The 26,797-nt window shown below is 40.1% G+C and overlaps 3 protein-coding genes across 6 annotated transcripts; 1 reads left to right on the top strand and 2 right to left on the bottom strand.

The window, feature by feature from the left end:
• Nucleotides 1-17: 17 nt before the first annotated feature.
• RB195_007708 (uncharacterized protein) lies at nucleotides 18-396 on the top strand (the record flags this gene model as incomplete). The annotated part of the gene is made up of 2 exons (XM_064181479.1): nucleotides 18-59; nucleotides 196-396. The coding sequence occupies 2 exons, from the start codon at nucleotides 18-20 to the stop codon at nucleotides 394-396; spliced, it is 243 nt and encodes an 80-aa protein (XP_064038265.1).
• Nucleotides 397-3,811: 3,415 nt separating this feature from the next.
• Nucleotides 3,812-15,891, bottom strand: RB195_007709 (uncharacterized protein; the record flags this gene model as incomplete). Of its 4 annotated transcripts, none has more annotated exons than XM_013445663.2 (23): nucleotides 3,812-3,906; nucleotides 3,977-4,061; nucleotides 4,127-4,263; nucleotides 4,348-4,459; nucleotides 4,519-4,614; nucleotides 6,470-6,561; nucleotides 9,640-9,772; nucleotides 9,854-9,937; nucleotides 10,235-10,385; nucleotides 10,438-10,547; nucleotides 10,637-10,754; nucleotides 10,850-10,962; nucleotides 11,137-11,319; nucleotides 11,403-11,573; nucleotides 11,635-11,874; nucleotides 11,942-12,061; nucleotides 12,182-12,270; nucleotides 12,374-12,484; nucleotides 13,151-13,264; nucleotides 13,554-13,665; nucleotides 13,743-13,854; nucleotides 13,982-14,089; nucleotides 15,869-15,891. In XM_013445663.2, the coding sequence occupies 23 exons, from the start codon at nucleotides 15,889-15,891 to the stop codon at nucleotides 3,812-3,814; spliced, it is 2,709 nt and encodes a 902-aa protein (XP_013301117.2). The 4 variants fall into 4 exon arrangements, with proteins under 4 accessions (XP_013301117.2, XP_064038266.1, XP_064038267.1 ...); XM_064181481.1 differs by lacking the exon at nucleotides 15,869-15,891 and adding an exon at nucleotides 15,398-15,426 and having other exon boundaries at nucleotides 13,151-13,258; XM_064181480.1 differs by lacking the exon at nucleotides 15,869-15,891 and adding an exon at nucleotides 15,398-15,426 and having other exon boundaries at nucleotides 13,127-13,258.
• Nucleotides 15,892-18,825: 2,934 nt separating this feature from the next.
• RB195_007710 (uncharacterized protein) lies at nucleotides 18,826-26,789 on the bottom strand (the record flags this gene model as incomplete). Its single annotated transcript, XM_064181483.1, has 12 exons — nucleotides 18,826-18,921; nucleotides 20,852-21,052; nucleotides 21,840-22,001; nucleotides 22,777-22,872; nucleotides 23,980-24,096; nucleotides 24,167-24,291; nucleotides 24,352-24,502; nucleotides 25,139-25,270; nucleotides 25,329-25,406; nucleotides 25,537-25,608; nucleotides 26,628-26,691; nucleotides 26,746-26,789. 12 exons carry the CDS (start codon nucleotides 26,787-26,789, stop codon nucleotides 18,826-18,828), a joined length of 1,338 nt encoding a protein of 445 aa, XP_064038269.1.
• Between the last annotated feature and the right edge of the window lie 8 nt (nucleotides 26,790-26,797).

The raw sequence follows: 26,797 nt of genomic DNA on the forward strand, positions 1-26,797 counted from the left end.
CGTAGGCTTTATTAGAAATGATGAGCAAACGGGACACTCATCGAAATCCTCGTAGGAGCGTCTCCAGCATCAAAGAAGCATCACATTCACTCTCGTAGCCATCCAAAACCGTTGATCTGCGACAAATTTAGCTATTTTTCAAGAAATTCAGTGAATTACAAGATCAACGAACATTATTGAGGAAAAATTCCATAGATTATATATTATATTCTATTATTATTATTATTATTATTATTATTATTATTATTATTATTATTATTATTATTATTATTATTATTATTATTATTATTATTATTATTATTATTATTATTATTACTATTATTATTATTATTATTATTATTATTATTATTATTATTATTATTATTATTATTATTATTATTATTATTATTACTATGATTATTATTATTATTATTACTTTTATTATTGTTATTATTATTATTATTATATATGATATTTCAAAGACTGCTAAAACGGTGAAGTTACATTTTTCAAAGTTGCATGAGGTCAGATTAGAGTCGCTACCATCCCCCTTCATCTCATTTATAATACTCTATAAAACCAAAAATTTTACACGTTACTCCATATCTCTATAATTTATTCTAAAAATTTAAAAAAAAGGAAAAATTTAAGGAAAATGCCAAAAAGGTAATCATATAAGCCAGATATCTCAACGAGAACATAAAACTATTTAACCCAAAAAATACATGTCAATGCTTGAAGCTGTTGTTTATCATTTTAAAATTAAAGTTCTTAGTAGGTCTAAGTTTCCTACACTAGGATTAGCGGAATCCAGTATTCAAGAGAGAAAAACTGAAAGAGTTAAGAAAAAATATTTTTAACCACATTACAAGTCATATTGGAACCGCTTGGTTTAGAAGTCTAGCAAGAACGATAAGTTTATTCAGCGGGAGGGGCGAGAGGGAGAAAAACGCTGGAATCTTAATATGGTAGCGAGCAGATGTTCTAATTAGTTGACGATTTTTCTTCCTCGAACCCCAATCTTTGCTCAACTAATACATCCAAGCGTATTCCCGAAATTAACAATCACTGCGGACGTCCGCATTTTTTTTTGCGGTTGGGCTCGCGTCCAATGACATTTGTTCTATAATGTGCTGAAACAAAAAGCGTAATTACGCGCATATGTAAAACCTTTTTTTTTAACAAGAATAATGGAATTCCTTCTACATATTCATTGATTTTACTGGTAATGTGGAAGTTTTTGGGTTTAAAATTAAACTTAATTTAAAATAAAAACCGAAAAACTTGAAATTCTAGCGAAAAACCACAAATACAATAGTTCAGCTTGTAACAAAAAAAGTTCAAAAAAAAAGATGTAGTGCATCACAATCATTTCTTTCATTTTTTTTAATTGGTGCTCGTTCTCCTCCAGAAACTATGAAACCAGCTAAATAAACTAGAAACTTTCAGTTTAAAAAAATACTACTTCAGTTAAACTTCTCTCCAAAGTATTATACACTTCGCTATGCTACAGTCAGGTAAAAACGATCTGAAGCATAGTACAGTTGCGTACGCGGTTGCGGTCGAATAGCGGAGCGGTGAAGCCGAAGGTTGCAATCGAGGCGGGACCCTTTCCCGTACAAATCATCTCTGTATTCCGACAGTCCGAATGGTCCCACCTCGACCACAACCACTGGCATCATTAACCTGCTCCAAGTGCGACTACACCAGGTTTCAGGTCGTTTTGACCTGACTGTATGCTGTTCAGCGCGTGGTCGCAAGAGCTATGTACAACTGGAAACAAAAACATTCAGACAGTAAGGAATAGCACGGACGATCTTCTTGAAAAGTCATTGTATCCGGAACCAGCAACGGAACTATAGATTTAAAATCTTAATCGAAGTGCCAGAATACACGTTGGACTCCTTTTTTCAAGGAAATAATCGCAGTCCAGAAATAAATGGGTATATCCGTATCTTTTTAGACAAACATCGAATAAGTAGAGGATCAGTCTATCTATTATTGTCTATCGTACTTGAGAATCCAGGCTTTTCAGCAATATATGTGAATTCAAAAAAAAATGAACAGATGAAAAACAAAGGTAAAAAATAGATGTTAAATGTCCGAAAGAAAAAGAAAAAAAAATGAAGTGTGACCGTATCGCGTTCACTAAGCCAAAACCCAAGGACTAAACTTCTATTTATAGGTTTTATTCTACTTAAAAAAAAACTTTTGTCTCATTATAAAAAAGAACGCGGAAAATCCAATAAAACGTAGAGTTAAACCAAAACGAACTAAAAATAGAGGAATTGAGAACGATGTTATATAACCAGCCTTCTCCTAATATTCACTAATTTCCTTGTGAGTACGGAAATTTTTGCAGGTTTTGTAACCTAGAATGCTGAGTAGAAACCACAAATAGATCTACATCTCGTAAAAATCCCAGCATGTCATCAAATGTGAGTCACCACGTAGTTCTTCTGCATGTTCCCACCGAGTTTGGACTAAGAATTGGATTTCCAAGAAATAAAAACTTCCCAGAACGCATGTCATTCTCTAAACCATAGATCTTCGCCAGAGACCTCCATTATTTCTGCTTAAAATACTTCCGAATGAGATGAATAATGAAGCCATAAATTGCCCCATTAATTTTTTCCCCTACGTTAATGCCAATCTATTCAGTGCATGCATTCGAGTGGATGATATAAGCACTATGGATCTCTATCTATTCTAAAAAAAAACCATCAGAGGAATGCGGACGTGAAACAAAGCGGTGTTAGCGAATAACTCGAAAAAGACCACACTTTCGATGGCGGCTGCTTTTAGTTGGATCAATATGTGGCCGAGGGCCTTCTGCCAGCAGCTGACTGATGTCAGTTATAATCCGGGCGTAGGCTTTCGTAAGCTATCGGAGAATCTGACAGCAATTTGAAATGAACATTTAAAAAAAATCTAGCACAAAACGTTCATCTGACTTCATTAAACGGAAGCGTATTGATTACAATGAGTTACATATAGACAAATAAAGTAATCCGTAGCAATAACAGTGAATAAAATAACTTCTAAAGAGAATGTGTATCGAATGAAATCCGAGATAATAGACATACAACACTAAGTCTTACAGTAAATATCGAGAGAACTCAACTATTGATTGAGAGCTAATTGTGAAAAATGAAGAACAATACAACAACAACGCCAACGGAGCATATACGGTCAAGGGAACACTGGAAAAACCCCAAAAAGAATCTATGAAGCTTCTGTTTTTGACAACAACAACAACAAAAAGCTAGAGCTGGAAGCAGGAGGTATTTTAGGAGGAATAATTATTACCTCATACCTAATGAGAGGGAAAGATTATTGCAAGGAAGTTACGACCAATTAAATTCTAGCTAACTGTAGATATATTTTCTACCGCATGGCATCCAAACTGTCAGACAACTATTCTAATTAACTTAAATCGCTTGAACCTACTAAGTATAAAGAACACTTCAGACCAGAAAAATTCGACGCACCTCTTTGGCGTGCAGAAGGACAACTAACAAAAAAATGAGCTACGGTCGGTAGCTATCCTCAGCGCACGAAGCTTTATTTAGGTTTCAACATTGAAAAGAATAGAAGCTATCGACTTTTGAAATTGACAAGATGCGGAATCGTACTAAAATATGTATACGCTTCGCGACTCTGTCTCTAACAGTGGTCGGAACCACCTTCCATAAGTTACAATAGACTCTATCAACTTTTTCCTTAAAGATACAGAAGGGAAATTTCATGAACACAAAACCGAGAACCTTAATAGTTTTCTTCAACTGGGATTCTTCCAGAATATAACCATGACAAAGAATAGAACTATGATTCACACTTCCATCTTTTCCATTTTAACAGCAACAGCGGAATTTTCCTCCTCAGTTTTGTGTCCATCTTCTCCTTCCTTTTTGTCCTTTTTAATCTCTGCAAGTAGAAACTCAAACATCTCTTCGAAATGTCTCAGTGACCAAAATAGTTTGAACTAAAAGCCTACCATCTGAGGCATTTGAAGTGTCCATTGGTCGCTTGCGGTCGGTAAGAGGAGGGCGAACATCCGGTAGACGGTCCAGACATAACACCTAAAAAAACCACGAAATTTGTAACAGGTCAAGGAAACCAAGAAGTTCACAAAATATTCTCGAACCTTATAAATTTGGTTGAAGGCGATTAATCGCAGCGCATGTTGTGCACTGGCCGTAATCGCTTCTCTCTCCTGACCAGAAAGCGGCGCTAGCACATCAACCGACTCCTTTTCACATGGATCAGCAAGGCCAGGGCCAGCTGTGAATGGGGAAACTTGTAATGTTTTGAGAAACTTCCTATGAGTTACAAAAATACTTAAAAAAAATTAAGTGAAATACATACTTTTAAGTAGGACTCCACTTGCTACAGCTTCAAAAAACCGACGAAGAGCATCTCCCACAGATAGCGGGGCCAAACACGAGGACAAAACTTTCTCTACAAGAAGCTCGCACATCTGAAAAAAAAAAATGCAGATTGCCGAGAAGAACCTTTCTTATACCACTGTAACATTACCCAATCATCAAGAGGCCTCCATGATTCGATCCTCGCTCGAATGTCACGCAAGATTCGTAACGTAACCTGACACGATTGCAGATAGATGCACCTAGCCTGAATTTGTGACAATGAAAGTTGTCCGTGACCTGCGCACACATGAATTAGACCTTCCAAAGAACATGAGTAATAAAAAAAGCAATACGACCCCGTGAAATAAAGTGGTTTCGAGCAAAGCATTATAGTGCTATAAATTGAGAAAAAAAAATTGAATCGAAAGTAGAATAGAAAGCTTAAATGCATCCGAGCAAAGAAAAGTTCTCCACTTAAAGCATGTAAGCTAAATGTATAATTGTGAAGCTTTCATGAGATGATCTCATTTAACATTAGAAAAAACTCCCAAAAAATGTTCGGAAAGAAAGTGGAGCTCGAAAATAAATAGCACCGCTTATGTTCAATTTCTACATCTTTTTTCAACATCCTTCTAATCACTGTAGGAAGACACGAGCACTGTCACAACGGGGAAACCAACTTGGAGTCAAAAAGCCAGCATAAAGCTGAGCAAAGATTTTTTTTCGTATTACGACTATATGTTACATGAAAAAGTTGCTCTATCTTCGAATTTTGAGCGAATGAATTCATATAAGACATAGATTAGCAGGTTCTTTGAAAAACAACCTGCTAATCTATGTCTTATATGAGGGTATGAAATGCTAGGAGAACATCAATTCGACAGAAGAATAACTAGCAGTTTAAGAAGAAGCAACTTTTTAAACCAGAGTATGATTTCGCGACATTCTAGCAAGGAAAATGCGTCATTTGAATGTCTAAACTGGGTTACAAGTTACTTCTACGACAATATCAATTAAAGCGATGCCGAGCGACGCTAGTTTTTCATGAATAGATATGAATTAGATACCGAAACAAACACAATCATTCACCTCAAATCACGGCAATCTTGAGTAAACACATTTAGCTTTCATGTCTACTTTCGTTTTAATAATATTCTTATGCGACGTAATCGGTATTAACTTCGTCGTCCAGTTCATAAAATTTTTTATCAAGCATATAGCGAAATTTAGCTGAAACAGTCGTGTGAAAAGGAACAGTGTTTAGAATGAAGACGTTCAAAAGACCAATTGTAGTAACTTATGGTCTTTCGCATAAGGGCATGTTCCAGGCGACCTTTGAAAAACCATACCTCCTAATACAAATAATTGTTTCTTCTCATCAAAAGAATGAGAAATATGAAATTGGAAACAATCAAAGTTGCAGAGTTCTTAAAGTAAGAAAACGTACTCCTCTCCAACTCTGATACAGAAAAGAGGACAAGGTTATTACCGACTGCATTGCGATTTCTTTGAAGGCAGCGTATCACTACTTAGACGTGGTGGGTAAACCATAGCGAACGTCCAGAGTTCGATTTGTAGATTACGGAAACCAGCGTGGTTCCGACCATCTTCCCTTGATCGCCGTAAAAATGGCATAGAAGACCTCCTTCCCAACGATTTCAGTTGCAACGCGCCAACCTTGTACACGCGCCGCACCCACAAACGAGCGGTCAAAGATTAATGTGATCTCATCATCAGCTTATTCAAGTAAAACTAATGAATAAGCTGTTGAAGGGACTGGAGCGTGCACAAAGGTCTAACGAACCTCGCAGGAAATAAAGCTGTTCTACACCGTTTTTTAAATCGATGATTAGGGAACGATGAGCGGAACCACGCTTGTTTCCGTAGTCTAAACCACGAACTCTAAGCGGTTGTTGTGGTTTCCGCACCACGTCAAAGTCGTGACACGCTGTCTTTAAGTAATAACTCATTTTATATAGATAATTATAATTGAAATGTACGAAAGGATAGTATAAATAACCACTCTTAGACCCTAGGTTTAGCTAGTCACCGATACATCATGCAAAAACATTTGGAAGAAAGATCACTGGTCAAGATGAAAAAGGTGACGAGCAACAAACCTGGAACCACTTAGCGTGGCGCAGTTGAGCCAGTGCTTTGAGGCAAGCCTCTTTGTTTAGGGCATCTCCAGGGGGTGGGGCTGGCGTTGCGTCTGTAAAACGCAACCCGCTGCATGAAAGATGGTCTCAACACTGAAGTTTTAAAATTTACCATAGTAAAAATAGATAATAAACCAGCGTCCAACGATAATTTTTCTAAAAATGAAAAAACTCGAATTGTGTCCCGCACAGACGCTGGCAAGTTCAATTGTTTGTAAGACTCCGTAGACCATCTTTCACTCCCCCTATACCCAACAGAAAAGAACGTTGCTCAATTCTCAGTTGAATAACATTCCGTCGACTAATCATTGTCGAGTTCGCATTTGAAAATGTAACGCCACGCTGTGAGATTGCAGTTGCACAAATCACTCACATAACGTTACAATTTTCTACCAGGAAACAGGCATTCTCTAAATTTTGATGAAGATTATAGTAAACTAAACACTCTCAAAAACGAACCTAGAATGTGGAAAAACAAAATATAACAGCACCAGTACAAGGATCTAGAAGATAAAAAAGACCTCTAAAAAATGTACATAGAAATGACCAAAGTGAGGATGCCTGTTTATGGTGTGCAAGCACACCAGGTGACGGTACAAATATGAAGAAAAAAGTCTCACATTAATTGAACATAGAAACGGACGGTTCATGCACAGAGAGAAGACCCGCCACTTTTTCACTGGCAATATTCCGTTGAGGTGCGAGCATCGCACACATGTGAATTATCACTGTGAGCAGCAGGATACGGCTTCGCTTGTTGACGAACACGCTGCGACTGCGCTATGTCGGTTGCATACAAAGAGCACCAAGTAACATAACACAACCGCAGCTAATTCCAACAAACAAGAACATGAAACAATAATAGGTATCAAATTGCATGCGCACAGGGATTACACTGGAGCGAAATAAGAACTCAGCGTTCAGCTCGTTCTAAACCTCTCAGCAGTTGTTTCAGGAAAATCAAAGTACAAGGTGTTCAAGCCTTTGAACTACAGAAAAACAAGAAATTCCTATAGATTAGGATGCTAGTAGAATGCAGTGACTATCATTTTTTTGCATGAGCGCACAACCCAAATTATACTAGCGTGATGAGCTGAACACCTCGTTACAGCGCCGTTTCTGTTTTTATTCTGAGCGTAGGATCGCTTATTGTCATTAGCTCAAAGCAGAGAAGCGTAGAAAAAAGGTGGTGAAGAATTATCCACGAGAAACGTATAGCTTCCGGTTCTCCTTCACGTATCTACTACAACAAAAAGCGGCTTAGATGCAGCATATCACGAAACTGACGATGTTGAGGTCTCTGTGGTACAGCTCAAAGTTCGGGGCCTAGATTACGAGCATGAGTGTCGACACTCATTTTCCCCTAATCTTCCTGAAAAACGACGTGAGAAACAGTTTCAGTCCTTACGAGGTGAATTAGAACGCACCGCCCCTTGCGCTGCGTCCCGAGCGCTCGACAGACAATGAGGTCACATCAGCAGCCTTTTCAGATAAAACCAATAAATAGGTCGCTGAGCAGAGCAGAACGTGTACAAGGATGGTGTGTTCTAACCTACTCACCAAAAAAAGTAGTCCTACGCTGTTTTTTAAGAATGGGACATGGCCAGGCTCACACTCGTTACCTTCACCCCAATCGGTATATAGTCAGGTCAATACGACATGAAAAACGAGTGTAGTTGCGGTGCATTTGCGTACGCGCTCGAAATGGCGCGGTGAAGGCAGCAGCTGGAACCAAGTTGGGGCCGTCGCAAACTGCAGCGATGGGTGGTGCCAGCAAGAATTTCACCACGCTCCTAGCCACTAAACTCCACCGAAGCGCCTCGAAAGAAGCCGCGTACGCAATTGCGTACGTGTTTCATGTCGTTTTGACCCTACTATACTTTCCCACAGAGACCGCAACATCCCTATTTCCTGATATGTTGCCTTTAAAATGAAGACAACAGTAGCTTTTTATTTAGATAAAGCGAAAAGAGAAATTCAGGGTGCACGTCAAAAGAAAATGCAAACATGTAGAACAGAAGTGAAACAGAAGAATTAAATACTCACTGAGACTCAAGCGATCACGAGTTTCGAGAACGAATTTAAACAAATCTCTACGTTACTTCCAGAGGTAAACACATGGATGTAAACAGCAGCGTTATTTTGTGTCAATCATTATAATGTTGCATTTATCGCGTATTTCATAGGCGTCTACGACTAACGTCGCTTCTCGAGTTAGCGCAGCAATCAAGGCCCAAAACTTGCATGCACCACAGTAGTCTGGTGACAGAACAATTCTGGGTATACGAGCAAGTCACCCGAATATGTTATACATCACGATGCTAACCTATCTATTCTAAAAAGCTAGGTTGAAGTTTCTAACTCAATTCGTTCACACTGCAAAAATTGTGGGTAGGACTATCTCAGACAATATGGAACACTTCACAAAAGTGCAAATTCATAAAAATCAATAGACTCCTTTTTCTAATGATTCTAGTTTAATTTAAGCTCAGAATGTGTTCTCATTCATGAAGCGGATTCTGTCGAGGTATCACCGACAGGTCTAAGATGATCCTCTCATGACTGGAAAGTTAGGTACAGAAAAATTCTGGCCAATGCGCGAACCCCGCAGCAAAATACTCTTAAATCGCACTAACTATAAACTGAAATTTTTTTGAAATATCCAGCAAAAAAGGTCTAAATTCTCCACGAAATTTATGGGATCGGTACAAGACCAGGTACATTCATTCTACATTCTCCTTCAACTTGTTCGTACACACATCCATATCGATCTATAGTGTGAGCCACGTAATGTATCTGATAGGAGATTTTCAGACACGTAGTCAGCATATTATTACAGCACAGATTATATTATTCTTAATACCACAAACAAAACGTTTGCCACAAATTTATGAAATCATCTTTCCTCGTTGTAAATCCTGAAAAGTTCGAAGCACCAAAAGCCGATGATTTTCGAAATTCTTAGACCATCAACACGCTATAAATCGGTATAGTTACTTCGCACGAGAGGGGTATTCGAAATCTCTCAAAATCAAGGACCTCTCACGAGAAGCTGAAGGAGAAATTATGAAAACGCAATTCTTTTTAGATGTTAACATTAACGCAGCATGAACTCTCGCAACGAAACTCACCTCCAGCAGCATCTTCTCTGAATTCACGTGATGTCAATGAAATACGACATTTAAGTGGAATAGAACTCTGTTGGAGTATCATTGACGATGTCTCCTCCTCGACTGTAATGTTTATTGAAGATCCTTCTGGGCTCTGAATGTAGGAGTAAGTTATATTAGTTTATATTTATGACTGAAAGCAACATAACAGCTAATGAAGTTAAGAAGAACAGACCTCGTAGTACTTAGGAATGAGAGTAGCGACTTCTTTAAGAAGAGACAAGCCGGGAATATGTGAACACAACACAACAAGATGAACCTGGAACAAACTACGGCCTCTAAGGATGGTTTGAGATATTTCTGAAGAACATGGATGCGATAGTCGGTGCTCCGACCCCCTTCACTTTTGGACGGTTGGCGAAAGGACCCGTCCACTTTCAGGCCGTTGACGAAAGGATCCCCTTCACTTTTCGACGGTTTTTGAATGAGACAACCTTCACTCTTGGATGGCTGGCGAAGGGATCCTCAACACTTGAGCTGCGCCCATGAGCTAGACCCCCTTCACCTGTGGAGGGTCCGGCTCCTCGCTATCGCACCGATGCTGCACAAAACTAACCTCTGTATCGTCTTTGAGCAGGAGCCCTTTAGAAAGCATGCCAACACGCATTACTCCTTTCAGCAAACGATCTTTTTCCTGTGAAACTGTATCTTTCGCACCTTCTCCAGCGGTTGGGGTCTTGACCTGCGGCTTCGTGTCCAGCTGATCACTAAAAAATGTCTATTAAAAGAGATGACTTCTGTGAAGGAAGCAAATCTCACCGCTCGTTGAAATAGTCAGACACTTTTTTCAGTGCCTTCTCTGTTTCTGTCACTAGCCGCTCAATTACAGTTAGCTGTTCATCATCAGGATAAATTGATGTGTGTTTTGCCTAAACGAAACATAAATACAATCCCAAGAGATAACCTTGGACCTTGCCTTGAAATACAGAAATCGCTTGATCAACAATTAAGAGTAAACCTGAACATGGCGATCATCAGTAGTTTCAAATCGTCTACCATCTATTGGTCCATTCCCAAACCAAGGACCACGAATACCAGGAGCGGCTGGGCCAAACGGTCCTCGTTGCATAACCATACTTAAGAGAAATCTTCACATTACTATTTATTAGCTCACTGTTGTTGAAGTAGTGCAAAACAAGCATAGAGAAAATTAGAACCAAATAATACGTACCCTGTCGCTGGAGGTCCACGTGGTATCACTCCCATAGGACCTCGACCTCGTTCATACTTGGCTCCGCGTTTATTAGAAGCTTGTTTAACCTCAACTTCCAAATTAGGATCAACCTAAAGATTGATTTCACTTCAAAAGCGGTTTCTAGAGTTGAACACACATAATTTTGCACAGTTCTGCATGTGTTTGCATCTAACATCGAGTAACAAAACTCGAATCTCTTTTCAAGAATCCACCAAGGATAAAATACTAATCAAATCTGTATAGGCAAATTAGAGCACTTTTACCTTCATTTTGTACTGCAAACGATGTCTCCTTCCTTTAAGATGTATTTCTTTCGCGTTGGGATCACTGAATTTACAATCGCATAGCTTGCACAGGTACTGAAGGAGCTTGCCAGTTGCATCACGTTGCGCCTCTACGAATTCTTCACCGACCGGCTTCAAATTTTGTTCCGCCGCGATAAGCGCCTAAATTACGCGTTCACATACTACACAATTTCAGCGAAGTTACTACGTTTTGTTTTTAGTAATGATTCGTATAAGAAGTTCACTTGTAGTTCTTCAGTTTGCCCTTTGATTGCTTGCACCGTTGAATCGTCTGCCGGTTTCGCACCTGCGCTACCAACTGCTTGCATAACTTGTTGCTTTTTTGCTTCAAGCTGTCCAGCAGTAGATGACAGTTTTGCGCCAGCTACGAAGCTAACAGTGGAAATGCCCACTACCTATAAATGAGATGATGGAGAAATGAAAATATTGATGTGAAAAAACAAGTTCTTCACTAACCCTCTTTGCTGAATTGTTAGCACCAGCAGCAGCTGCTGCAGTAGTAGTAGCAGTGGGAGGAGGAGGAATGACACCACCCATCTCCGATGGTGGAATAATAGTGGGTTCAGTAGATGGGATCGGTTTTCCTAGTTTCTTACATAGTGTAAGCGTCTTCTGATGTTTAGCTCCTCTTACATGAGCATTATACGTATCCTGTCCCGTACATGTGACATTGCAGAGATCGCAACGGAACGACACCTGGAATAATAGCATTTAAAATTAACAACTATGTCAAAAGGGAAAAAAAGCAATATTAACGTCTTACCTTACTCTTAGGCAGACTCGGATTATTTTCTCCTTTCGCCAAAGCTTCCTTTTTCTTATGACGTTGACCCTCCAAGTGCTCTTTGTAGGTCAGCTGTCCTGCACAAGAAATCTTGCACACCTAAATATATGAAGAGCGTTACCCATGACTGCACTGAACCAAGTGACGTCCGTTGTTAATACATGAAGTTCAGTTTTCCCGTCCGAGAATATGATATGTAAAAATAATACACAGCATTACTTCACAGTAGAACTGTTGAGCTTCTTTCTGCGTTCCTCCACCTGCACCGAAGCGTTTGTTCGCAAAACCTCCACCTCGTCCTGCGCCACCTGAACGATGACGTGTACATCAACAAGTTTGTTTAGAAAATGAAGTAAGCGCTGCAAGTTGCTGCAGTTCATTTAAATAAATCATTATGATCCAGATACCGACCGGGTTTCTTACTCATCCACATATTTGTCGTTCCCGTTGCTTTGGAGTGTAGATACGAAGAGGCTGCGGCATAGACAGCAGCATCGTAATTCGAATAGGTGCTAGACGAATCTGAAAAGCAGTGGCTCAGGAAAATGCAAAGTTCTGAGAAACTTACTACTACTACTTCTCACTTCTTATGCAATCTACAGAGCACTATTATTGACAAGAATTGAGCTAATGGTCATAGAAATAGTTAGTTGAAAAATTTGTGCTTACAATGATACATATATACAATATGTATTAATGCCACAAATACACGGTGAAGGATGAATTCTATGAGTTCAAATAATTTCAGTCTTGTAGGTACCAGAAAAACGATGAAAGAATACCGCCATTTTACTGTTATCCTTGTGAACTGTGTTAAGTTGCTTTCGCATCATCACACAAAAATGAAACACAGACCTTTGCGCTAATTCTGCCGTTAGTCACTTGTCATTAGAAACGGCTCGCCACGTCATCGTCTTAGGGATTGATTACACAGAAATGTCGAAAAAGAGCCCGACGAAGTTAATTTGGTTGAATTTCGAAATCACTCCACCCAACAAGCAGGTATCGACACATTTTTTGGTATTGTCCAAATCAAGAATAGTATTGTGCCAGTACTTGTAATGGTTTAACGCTTTGTCGCGCACATTCTAGAGCGGAGTGATATAACTTTGTACGTCCAAAAACTTTCCTAATTTCATTTCCATCTTAAAAACGATGACTTACTAACTGCAAGTGCAGATTTATTACTTGAATTAGTAAGAGCGGCAAGAGATTTGGCAGCTTGATTCGAAGCTGTTGCGGATGGTCTTCCATATCCGACGGTGGCTCCTGCATTCGCTTGTGCTGATCCAAATCCTGAAACTGAAACCGTCGGTGGTGTAGCATCTTTGAGGATGAGTTTGCACAAAAAAAACTATCCATGAGAGAGAACCACAGTAAACCGAAGATAATCCTATAAATATAAAGCGTAGGATTGAAAAATCAAACATTTACGAAATATTTCCATTATGAACGTACATTTTAAACAGTTCATCAAAATTGTAACCTATTTTATAATTAAAATTATAAATTTAGGTAACCTAAATGGCATGTTGTGCAAAAAACACTCTTTTCAGGAGCGATTAATAAATAAGATGATAAATTAGATTACCTGCGAGTTGTCCAGTACCAAACGCTGAATATTGACTTGGTGCAACACCAGCAGCAGCTGCGTAAGCTGCGTCAGCGGACAAACGACTAACTTGTGAAGCTTGCACTTGTGCCTGTATTTAGCAATTCAAGAGCAACACGCATCTGCAGTTCAAACATTTCACTTGAATCAAAAGACATTTTGTTCTACCTGAGCAGCCTGAGCTGCGTAAACCGAGGCAGCATTTGTCGACTGACTTCCGTACCCATATGATGCAGCAACAGAATTACTGTAGGTGGCATAGGGATTAGTTGTAGAAGATCTAAGAATGTTAAGATTTAGATGTGATGAACGATAGCGCATGCCCAGGGAAATAGTGAAAAAAAGCAAACTGAACTATAAAATGCAAAATTAAGATCTTCGATTCAGCTCTCGAAAGTTAAGCATACCCGAAAACACTGCTCGATTGTTGCTGAGCCTGAGTAGATTGCCCTACGCCAAGGTTTCCGTATACAGCTGCAGCTGCTGCGGCAGCTGTGTATGCCGATCCGTAACTTCTGAGAAAAATGGAATAGAGAAGAATATGGTGGAAAAGAACAAAATAAAACTTGATGATTTGTGTCTGTTATATTGAAAAAAAATGCCAGAACTCCTTAGAAGCCATTTCAAAAAAAAAAACATTTGAGAGCCGGCGCGAAATTTTCAAAGAGACGAAGTAGTTTGAAGATGAGTAGTGTTATCAGTTGCTTTAATCTACAACATCACTTAGAATTTACAGTTGCTGGAAATAGGATTCCTCCAAAAGTATCTGATAATTAAAATAATCGGGGAACTTTTAGCGCTACAAACTTTTCAAAAAAGTAAAACCCCAATGGCAAGATGGTTCCACATCATCATTTAACATAAAAAAATCTAAACTTACTCCTATTGTATGTAAGCACTCATAAAATAAAGGGTTCCTTTACGAGTACATTCGGAACGACATGAACTAGTAGCTTCCGAGGTATTTCTTTATTAATAGGCAGATATTTTCACAACAGAATTCTTCCACAAGACAATTCTTTAACTACCGAGATGTCATTAGAAAATAGCATGAAATCCCTGGTTTTTGTGAAGATCATTTCCATCCTTCAAGTGTTCAAATATTCAAATATTTAATATAATATTGTTAAATATAATATAAATATAATAATATTCAAATTGGTTCTAAAACCAATATATCACGCTAGAGTTTCGAAAAAAGGAGCGATCATTTGAATGAATGGGCTAGCCTGAAACGTGAAGTACTTTGACGTTATAGCAGTGATAAATAGAATATCAAACAATTCTAACTGTCACTTCTATTGGATGACCTCAAAGTTGTTCAGCCTAGCCCATTGCTAGTGGGTTACGTTACCCTTTACGCATTACTACTAGTTTTATTTCGGACATAGTCCAAATAGTCACTTTCTGCTTGAAACAAAACTGAGTTTGAAGCAGCAGTTTGGAGGAGAGAGAAGTTTTTGAAGAATTTCTCTGAATGCTTCAGCTACTACCTAATATTTGAGTAGAAATATTAAAAATTCATTAAGCTAAAGTGGAAAATGTACAGAATTCTAGGTTCTTTCTTATGAGTAGTGAAACCCGACTATTCGAATTGAATGACCCTTAATTTCTTCCTCTTTTTTTCTAAGTAATACAAACAGAACGCACATGTGGATTTGTAATAAAAACACAGTTCAAACAATAGAAGGCAGTGTTGGAAGAAGACAAACACAGCAAAATTAAGCTGTAGATAATCTCTAGTCAAAACAGTGAAAATGCATGATTCTTTAAAAGCGTCAATTGACTTGCTGAAAATAAGCAATAAAGGATTATGAACTTACCCATAGTTCCCTTGGCTATAACCATACATGACTAGAAGGACCCAAGAACTACGCGAGACCCTAGAAATGAAATACTAGTAGGTATTGCTTATTATCTGAGGCAAAAAGACGAGAATCTGCAATATGACTAGGCAAAATGTCCATATAATGTCACTTTTCTGTCACATTACTCTTTCACTACCGTTTTTAAGAGAGTAACACGAAAAATGAACGAAATTTATCGAAAGCAGCGAGCAATACGAGCAGTCGGCGCGTCGCCGGAGAATCGATCCGCTGGCGAAGATGAGGGACGTGTAAACTCGTCCACCTAATCCCTCGACCGATTGCGCGTAGGCACGTGGGAAGAATTTCACTTCCTCCATGGGGAACGTTTTTTGTACTTCCACCCATTAGTGTTTTGCAAAGCAGACTGGTTCGGAACGGATGGGAAGGGGATACTGTAGGGTGTTGGCTATTCGTGCTGGCAGTTACCTTGGATCATTGACGGTTCTCATTAAACACTCGAACTCTAAGTTAGATGAACAATAAACTTGCTGAATGGGAACTCGACACATTTTCCTCTCGTGACCGCATTGATTGACAAATCTAATCCAACATACTGTAAGTGAACACCTATCCTTTTGAGGAAGTGAAACTGTAAACGATAGCAACGCGTATGGTCCAATCAGAGCGTTTGGCTTATGGTGCAATATCGCGTGAGTGGGCACGTACAAAACGAGGAGAAGAGGACCTTCAGGCGATTTCAAAAGGCTCGCATAATGGCGCAGTCAGTGGCTTTTCTGTAGCCATAGTGCGACCAAAGGTGGGTCCTACCGCACAGACGTCCACTATATATCCGTTGAGACCACGACCTTTACCATCATACTGTAGCTCCAAATATATGGAATAGTCGGATGAAACGCAGAAATGGCAGTGTGTTCACAAATATAAACAAAAAGGTCAGAATAACATGAAGTTCGCCGTATTTCCGTAAGCGGCTACGATCGATTCGGCGCAATGGAGCGAACGGTTAAGATCGAAGTGGGACCGACATGCAGCGAAGAGTGGTGCTTGCGAGGTGCCCCCTTCGACCCTAGTCGCACCGCCGCGAGCGCAGCCGCTTATGCAATTGCACTACGCTTCATGTCGCTTCGATAGAACTATAGTAATTTGTATTTCACGTGAGGATATTGGATATTTGGATGGAAGTTACTGTAAGTTACGATGCTATAGGCTAATTCATGTAGCTTTTTCAAGAAAACTCCACTCTGCCTGATCTGCATAAATTTCTCTCGAGTGGCACCATAGGAACCTCTGCAGTGGATCTCCCGTCCACTAGTTGAAGGCGTCACCCAACGAATCTGGGTTGGTATGGATTTCAGGTGAAGAGTTCCTATACGGGGTCGTATATTATGGAGAGGAGTGTGATTCCGTCCATTTCTTCCTAATTGCCGTAAAAAAACGGCCCGGAAGATGCGGCGCGTGCACAAGGCTGGCGCGCTCCAGTTGAACTCGTTGTAGGAAACAGCGCACCAGAACGCTCGAAGCTGCATTTTCCGGCAGTTAGGAAGAAATGGACGGAATCACCCTCGTCTGCATAATCTACGATCCCGTATACGAATACTCCACCTGAAATCTGTACCACCTCAGATTCGTGGAGTGATGCCTTTAATTTTCTGTAGTCATTCCATCCTCTGTTCTAGTCCTCCACTCACCTTCCCATTTGATATCACACTCTTAAGTCTGCATCTGGAGTATTCCAGGATTTTAGACGCAATCGACCCCAGCTTAAATGCTACGCGCGGACATATGTATTGAAGGGCAGTATAGTCGTACCAGAACGACAGAATCGCGGTCAATTTGCATAAGCTGTTGATGTGTTCGGTGGAGACGCGGTGGAACGTGGCGGTTAGCATCGAGGGGGACCCCTGCTGGCACCACTCATCGCAGCAGTTCGCGACGGCCCCACCTCGAATGCAAGCGGCTTGGCTCCAGCGCGTCGCTTCGAGCGCAGCCGCCTGAGAATCTGCACCGGTGTTCAGGTAGTTTTGTCCTGACTATACCTTGACCCCTTTATCCAGTCGTGATGATAGCAAACAGCAGCGAGGCTGAATCAGCCTCTCTTATTCGGCTACTTGTAAATCATATGAATAAAATGCGGCTGGGTGGCGCAGTCGGTTAGAAGTTCCGCATTGGCTGCGGAATGGCCGATCGGAGGTTCGAAACCGCCCTATCCCCGACCAAACCTTTTATCCCTACGCGGTCGACAAATTAGTACCAGACTTGTCCGGGAGTATAAAAAAAACTAACCTAACCCATCAGCTAGCCCCCGAAAATCATTGCGTAGCCAGTTACACGTTCGTGAACCTCAAACGATTCTGAATTGAAGTGAACGTGGTGGCGCATCCGATTAATTGATTGACACCGAACTGTTTATCCTTTATCCTTCATAAATGAAAGAGGAAAAAAAGAAGTTGTGAGAGGAGCAGAGGGGAAGCCATGTGAAGAAAAAATAGCCGCAATGGTTACCTAGGTAGGTTTCTTAAGGTCTGAGCCAGTGAACAAGATTGGTTGAATCTTTCAAATTCTTCCTCGGGCCTCGATGCTTCGATGCAATCTTCGGCCACATAGTAATCGAAGTGGAATCAAGAAGTGTTTTAGTAAACATCCGTTTTTGCCGTTATGCAGTTAACGCCGAATTTCCGTTTGACTCAGCCTTGTGAACGGGGATTTTCGAAAATATTTTGCAGTCAACCTCCAACCAAGAGGGAGCCAGAACGAATTCTGAACAGCTTTCTTCGCTGTCAGGCTTTCAGACAGAGGAGGATACTCGAATTTAAACAAAAAAAAAAAGATAATTGGTCACTTGTGCCAGTCATGATAATTAACGTAATTACCAAATCAACCGACTCTCGTGTATGGTTCAGAACCCCCAAAAAACCTGCTTAGGTTACTACTTTACTTTTATTACGACAACTTTTCGGCTGTTCCCTCCCAACTTCCGTTTCCTCCGAACGGAATCGTCAGTGCTACTTCACATATGATTCGTACACATCGTTCGAAAGGGATATGAACAGATGTTCCATTTAATATAAAAGGAAAACAAATCTAAAAAAAAAATAAATCTAAAAACTAGCTAAAATTAAGAATAGAAAATAATCTAAATCTTCTTTAAATCTGTTTCATCAAAGAATCTTTTCCAAGGAAAAAAGTCGATTTATTGTGGTCACTGCAAGGACTAGTACGGTAATACTCGATGGATGTGTTCCGAATACTTAAATGTACTTACATACAATTATGAATAATCCTCGAATTATCGACACAAACATTACAACACCTTTGTCAAAAGTTTAATGAAAGTTTTCGTTACAATCTGCATCTATATGATGAGTTTCTTGTTGATATGTTAAATATTTCTAAGATTATTATTCTGTATCTGATGAGTTCGGCTATGTTTGACATGCTTCCGCAGGTTTAGCGGGTGGTTCCTCTTTTGGTGAGAGAATCTTCAGAATTTTCACGAAATCTGCTCTTTGTTCAGGATTCTAGAAAAAAGTTACAGTAATTGCAGAAACTGTTTGAAAACGGATAGAATGAGAAGGAAAATTTCGTTCCTTTTTACCCATTCCTTCCTTCGCGTTGTCACCCCCTACACCCTTATTTTTTTATTTATTATTTTATTATTTTTTCTATTTTTTAAGTCACAAAATTTATAGTAGGCATCGAATGTGTTCAACCTGATGGACGCGACGCGTCTGCCGCACATCTTTTTTTTCCTTGCTGGATGGTACACTCCTTCTTCGCTTTGCCCCCAATTTCACCAAAAGTCCACCGCGCTCATCCGGTTGAACACAGTGAGTCCAACTATAAACTTAAAACATAGAACTTTAAAGATCATTAGGAAAAGTATTCGCTGAGGAGTGATGCAGTTTACGAATATAATTGCGATCACAATCAATTAATGAAAGCGTACAATCAATCACTGAGGACTGAGGTGGTGAAAGAGGACCTGAGGACCCTCGGGCCTGGATATGCAGCTTAGACGTCAAGTTTCGATATGGAATAAGATAAAGGATAAAGGATAAAGTTTCTGGCGTTAATCAATCCGCTTGGGATGCGCCCCCACGTTCACTTCAATTCAGAATCGTTTGAGGTTCACGAACGTGTAACTGGCCTATACAATGACTTGCGGTGGCTGGCCGATGTGTCAAGTCAGTGTTTTTATCCTCCCAGACAAGTCTGGTACCAATTTATCGACCCCGGAGGGATGAAAGGCTTGGTGAGCACTAGGGCGGATTCGAACCTCTGGTCGATTGTGCAGTAAGCGGAACCTCTAACCGCTACACTACACCCGCCTGGAATAAGATATGGAACACGAATCTGATGAGTGGTGAGGGAATCCGTTGAAAATGCTGGAAATGTTGTAGATTGCGAGATAATCTCTGGTTCCACTCATCTCTCTCTAATCGTCGTAAGAAACGACGTGGGAAATCTTGGTTACTGCGAGGTGCGTTAAAACGTTCCTCTATGCCCACGTTCCGATCCCCTCAGCACCCTATTCATTGGTTTTAGTTGAATGGACTGGTGAGGAGACATCATTGATCTTTGACTGCTCGCTCGTGGACGCGGCGCGTGTACAAGGGTGGCGCGTTGTAACTGAAATTGTCGCGAAAAGAAGTCGATTTCCACGCCGTTTTTTTTACGACGATTGGGGAGAAATGAGCGGAACCACCCCCAGATCCAGCAATTCACAATCCTAACTCCAGCTTTTTCCACGGATTCCTTCACTATTCGTGGTATGCTGCTCTTGACTCTAGTAATACAGAAAGAGCCCTGGTTGTATCTGTATCCCCAACGATGCAACTTGTTACGGGCGGTGGAACAATGGCCTTTCGCAACGCGTCCAACGCTGTGCAGGTGGAGCACCTCCTCCTGCTTATCTATGTTATGGTAGCTGGATTGGGGACTATGAACGACGTCGGAAATGCCCGCATTCCGTTTCGTTTCAAGTTGGATCGTAACGGATCCGAAAAAGGCAGTTTCCGCGTTTTTTTAAAGCCTAAACAGGCAGAATTGAGGGTGATCGCATCCAGAGCGGTGAACTACATCCGTACTTTCTATTCGTGGACAAAACTAAGCGGAAACTATTTCATGATACGCTGCTTTTAAAAATCTGCGGTTGTCCAATGATAATCGAAACCACTTTTTTTCAAAATTCTTTTCGGGATGCCTTCCCAACATGGACGACTCAGTTTGTAGATTAAATGACTAGTAACTAGTGGCTAGCAATGAAGTATTAGCAACGATAAAAAAAACTAATGACGGACAGAGTTACTATTACAATTACTAATCAGAAAAACATTTTTTTCTTTTTTTTTATCCTGCGGAGCAATTGTCTAGTTACTAAGTTTTGTGAATGACAAAGAAGATTTCTGCTGGAATTTCCAATTTAATTTTAAGAATATAAATTCTCACTTTGATAAAACAAATAGCCATGACTTCTTGTACAACAGGAGGACTTCCTTTCGGTGCATACATAGGAACCGGATCATTTAAAATGTGTTCCTTTGCTTTTTGATTAGTTTCACCTGGGAATGGATCCGAACCACATTGCATAAAAATCTCCCACAACAACACTCCATAACTCCATACATCTGTTTTGTTTGAAAATATACCCTAAACGTTAGAACGTTAGGATCTATAGAAAGAAGTGGGATGAGGAAAAGGCAAAGAAGCCAGAGTTTTTGAGCCAAGCTACGGTATAGTGGGGTCAAAACGACATAAAGCACGGTGTAGGTGCCTACGCTCGATGCGGTGCGGTGGAGACAGTGGTTGGAATCGAGGTGGGACCATGGCGAACCGCAGAGATGGATGGCGGTAGCGAAGATCCTTACACGATCCCAACCACCACGTTCTACCGTGCCGGTTCGAGCGCAGCCACCTACGCAACTGTCCCCGGCTGACGCGACCCGTTACGTTCTTGATGGACCTGCTTCCGCAGCTTTAAAGGGATCACCCAGAGAATCTGAGGTGGTACGGATTTCAGGTGGAGTATTCGTATACGGGATCGTAGATTAAGGAGAGGGGAATGATTCCGTCTATTTCTTCCTAATTGCCGTAAAAGATACGGCTTCGAGCGTTCCGGCATGCTATTTTCTAGAACGAGTTCGATTGGAGCGCGCCAGCCGTGTGCACGAATACTCCACCTGAAATCCGTACCACCTCAGATTCGTGGTGTGATGCCTTTAACGATCATGGTGGAGTCGGGTCCAGTCCTTTTGATGCGACGACTGACCCTATGGACCTTGTCCCATCATTGCGAGCGGAGTCAGTGAGGACGTAATGCTTCATATGGACACGACAAGTTCAAAGCGTGTAGGTGGTAACGTAAAGTATGTTGGGTAAATGGCGAATACCTGGTTGCTCTCACGTATCAGTTCAATTAGAAGGATCCCATCCTCACCTGCCGAAGTGTCTCTGGAGCTAGCCATTTTATTGGTACACTTTTCAATTTATTAAGTTTCATTTCTGTTTTATCAGCAATAGAGAGACCAAAATCAGATATTTTTAGTTCATCACGTTGTCCTAATAAACAATTTCTTGCTGCAAGATCACGATGAATAACCTGAAAAAATTGTCTTACGGAAAATCCAATACCTGACAAACTTTAGCAATAGAACGAAACAGTTCGGGATAAACAATGTACATACAAGAGAATAAAAGCGCGAGAATAAATCAAAGAAGAGAATAAAAGGAAGAAAAATAAAAGAATCAAAGATCAATAGAATAAAAGCGCGAGAATAAATCAAATCTACCTAGGTGAAAAAATCTGTAATTTATAAGTTATCATGAAAAATTTTAAGAAATATCTAGTTTTAAAAAAAATGGCATGAAAAACAGTTTTGTCACATTAGATTGCGGACAACCAATGAGCTGCTTACGCTGACGCAGCCCGAATCCCTGCTCACGCAGACATGGGACGGTACTGTGTGTCATGCAGGGGACCCAGTGCGATAAAAACATTTCCCGCTCCGAGGTTTGGGTGAAACTTTTTTATTGGCCTGACGTTTCGACAAATTCGTCTTTTTCAAAGGCTTGAAAATGGTTCGAGGTTTTTGATACCATGCATATCCCATCAAACTCCTCCTCTCTTCTCGCCATTTTCCGCTCCTTCTTTTCTGGACATTTAGAAACACCTGTATATGGTCATGTTCATCGGTGTGATCTACGCCCTTTTTTTATCTATTCGTTAAGAGATCCTAACGTTCTTAATGTCGTGATATGCTGCTTCGAAGAATCAAAATTCGTGAGGACAGCGTAAAAAAACCCAAGAGAACACGATTTTAGAAAACAGAATGTATATTTTCACATTCGCTATAGTTTAATAAAAAAAAAAACACCTGATGAGCTGCTAAATAACACATCCCTCGTGCTCCATCAGTTGCGAATTGTAGAAGTTTCTTTGCAGGAATATCGCTATGAGTCTTACAATAACTCTGAAATTATCATTTAGACCATAACTAAACAATAAATACACTGAATAGACTTACAAGTAGTATAATCAAGAAATGTTGAGGTACTCTGTCTTTTTTGCCTCTATATTAGGAACTATTTATGCTATTTAAAAAAAATGTTATTCTAGTGCGTGATGCGAGTAGTGAAGAAAAAATTACAGCAGTGAAACACAGAGCTTTTTCTTGTAATCCGGTGCCGAAAACCGTGCACAGCTGAATCTAAACAAGTTTGGAGAGCTCAGTGGAGGTCCCGCAGTCCCACATCGAAAGCAACTGTCTGCGCAGTTGCACGACACGTCAGCTCTTTTGACCCCACTATGCTTTCTCTCATTTCTAAGAAAAGTCTTTCTGCTCATTCCTAAGATACATGTTCTGAGTATTAGATCCTTTTCACTATTACATACGCTGCCTCAACAACTACGTCATCAGTCGTACTTTTTTCTGGAAAGTGCACCTGATGACGTAGTTGTTTTTCTTTTTTTCCCTCCGCTCAGTTGTTGTTTTTTTTCTTTCTTTCTTTTTTAACGCAGTTGTTTTTTTTTCTTTATTTTCTTCCGCTCAGTTTCTCCCGGATTGTTACGACAGGGCATCAAATGCCCAATAAAATCTCTTTTTTTTTGGGGTTTCAATCGGCAAGTTGGTGTTATCGTCTGTCGCAGTTGTCCTTATTTTCCCCGAGTCTTTTCGTCCTTGGACATGGCTCTGCCCAACCTTTTCGATCCACATCAATGTGCTCTCTTGCATAGAATCCTATCATTCATGTCCATATCCTTCGAGGCTTGGTTTAGCTGCCTACCGACACCGACAGACTCGAGTACTTCAGGTCAGCAATTTCCGGCTGTTCAGCGCAACGGAAAGTTGTGTTGTCGCCAAAGATCTCACGGTCTTTCTTGGTATTCGACCTATTTGGGTAGGACTTTGGCAGCGTACTGCACGAAAGTAGTACCTTTTTGCAATATCTGGGTAACTTCCGCCATGTAACTATGCATGTACAGTTCGTACTTTTCCGGAGCGTATGTTTCTATATTTATGTGGTTGAAAACTGTTCAAATTCGCGCAAGTTGGGAGATTCTCAAACGGATACCATACCTTTAGTGATCCGCCACATGCAAATTCAAGTACTATCATAATTGGCTCCTCCTGCGGAGCAACACCAAAAAATCGCACTATATTCGGATGATCGAAACGCCGCATTAATTTTGCTTCCTGAAAATTGTCTATAAGCAGAATTAGTTGGATTGTGAACAGTTCTTTCCTGTAGTACATTCGTATATACCTCAAAAAATGCTGATAATTGTGCTTTCTTTACTTTTGTCCCTTTCATTACTTTTACAGCAACGTCCACCTCTTCACCATTCTTTTGTTTTAGTCGCCCAAGGTTCACCTCACCAAATTCACCGTCTGGAGTAGATGTTATGATTCTCAAGCTAATCATGAAGTATGTAATCTCTGTAGACCTACGTCCGAGTTTCTTCAAAATTGTTATATGCTCATGCAGAATATAATAATCTGGACGAGGAAAAGGAGTTTTCAGGACTACTCCTGAAGGCGGTATTGGCTTGGATGTCTGAACTAATACGTCCAGTAGTTCTTTTATTGTAGGTTTTGATATCTAAAAACCAGATTTATGGTTTTTTTTTCGTGGAGTTTCCGACGAAAAGTTCCTTTTGTCCAAACTGAAAAAAATGAGAATTATTGAATATTATTAGTCGGGATTGAAAGAAAAAGTGCGAACATTACGGACACGGACCACAGAGGCGGCCTATTAATGAAAATAATACGGGAGCAAATCCACAAAATATTAATGATTTTGAGAAACGACCATTTTGTAAACTTTTTGTTTCTGATTACGTTAGCGCTACCATTCGTTGTTGTCCGAGGAAAGAAAATCGTGAAGAATTTTTATTTGGGATTCTTTGAGCTGCTCTCTCGAAATTTTAATAAATTTTAATTATAGAACTAAGGCATAGATAATACTGGAACGTTATTTTTGATCTTTCTCTCATACCGTAACCAATGGGGGCGTATTGTCACCAGTGTAAAGGATTGAATTTTTGAATTGCACGAATATTCCGAAGGTTTTTTTTTTGATCATCTTCATTCTTCAGAACGTCCACTTTAATCCTTTGAATACTTCATATGGGCTTAAGCCCGTCTTTCCTTCCATTTTTTTTGGTATCGGTAAAATTAGCCACGTTTTGACCCGAATTCGCGGTAAGTTCATATAGAAAGAACATCGAGAACTTACGTTCTTCAAAATCCACATTCCGTCCGCATATACTAAAGGTATATGCTTCGTGTCTGTAAGATGTTTTACCGAAATGCAATAGACAATTTGTCTGGCTACTGTGGTCTTGCGAATTAGATAGTCTCCTTGGACCTAGATTTTTTTTCTACGTACGAGTTTTCATTTCTTATTATCATCAAATCTCAATAACCTTCAACATGTCCTCGACTTCCTTCCGTGGAATCATACCATGATACCATAAATGTGTAGTAAGCGCCTTGTCCAACTGCTGAAACGGTCTCTTACATAATTAATGCGTCCTTGCATTCATAAAGATAGTCAGATATAGCTGGCAAAGTCCACCCACTCATAGGAACTAGCTTTTAGTACACGATAAAAAGTAAGCAGTTGATTTATACCTTGTATGGAGAGTCCTGTTGTTCCTGTCCGGCACCTCTTTGTGACTGTTCTTTTTCTTTCTGTTCTTCTTGCTGGAAATTGTACTTGGATTACAGAATAGGAAATACTTCAGCAAAGTCAAGAGCACATTTTGCTAGTTCTTCTAATTTGAACAATTATTACGTATTATTATAATTACTTCCTTGAGGCCGCCTATACAAGTCTGATTGCTACCTGCTCGTGGTGACCCTGCTTCAACTAAACGCAATCAGGCGTTCGACTGTACGCATTGGGAACGTACGAGCTATGTCACCTGCACTGTTATATGCCAAAAGCTTCACATATGTTGCGAAAAGGTGCTATCGTCCAGCACCATGCCAGAGCCCATATCCTGAAAGGTCGAACGGCTGAGGGAAACATGGAATCTTTGGCGACAAAACGGTTTTCGTCTCGCTGCAACTGCCAAACTCTATCGAGTGAACTCGCCATTAAACCGCTTTGTCTAAGCTTCTGCGATATCTTTGTATGCCGTTTGGTGCAGTGCAAAAAGCACGCATGAGAGATCAATCCGTCATCAGCATAGAAAATTACACCATATTCAATATTCAAGGATATATATTATTATTCAAGGACGACACCACCCCGGCGAAGATGCGGATAGCAGCGTTAGGCCGTAATACCAGCCCGCCGATTAAGTCAAAGATAAGTCATTACGTCCTTGAGCTAAGCACTTAACCAGGAAGTCGCTATAAAAACCAAGCATTTACCCAAAATGCTAGTTAGAAGGATTCCTTTAGGTAAAAGAATAAACGATATAAAAGTTGACATCAATCCTTTTGTTACGCTTTACATCTCATCAGAATTGGTTGAAGTTTCTTAGCACGCATGCGATCCTTACAATAGCTCGGATTGGCCACCCGTGGCGTCATCGATTCAGCGCTCATTGGAGATCGTTTAACAATGAACATTTTAATGGTATAGGTCGAAGGTACATGACAAAGACCTGTATCAATTACTCAGAATGCTGCTGATCGTATTTCCTGACGGTACCAATTATTCCAAAAAATCCTAAATTTATTTGGTATCTGCCAAGAAAAAGTGAACGACTTACTTTTGCTTGAGGAGGCGCATCCAAACCATTCGCGATTTTTATATGTTTTTCTCCCTTTTTGGATCTAATATAGCATTATATACGGATAGAGTTAGGAAAGTTTTTGAGTAATACACACCTCGATGATTTCAATGATTGTGAAAATCCTCTTCGGCTTGCCATTCTCGTAG

This window comes from Necator americanus, chromosome I (genome assembly GCF_031761385.1).
Source record: "Necator americanus strain Aroian chromosome I, whole genome shotgun sequence".
NCBI classification, from domain to species: Eukaryota; Metazoa; Nematoda; class Chromadorea; order Rhabditida; family Ancylostomatidae; genus Necator; species Necator americanus.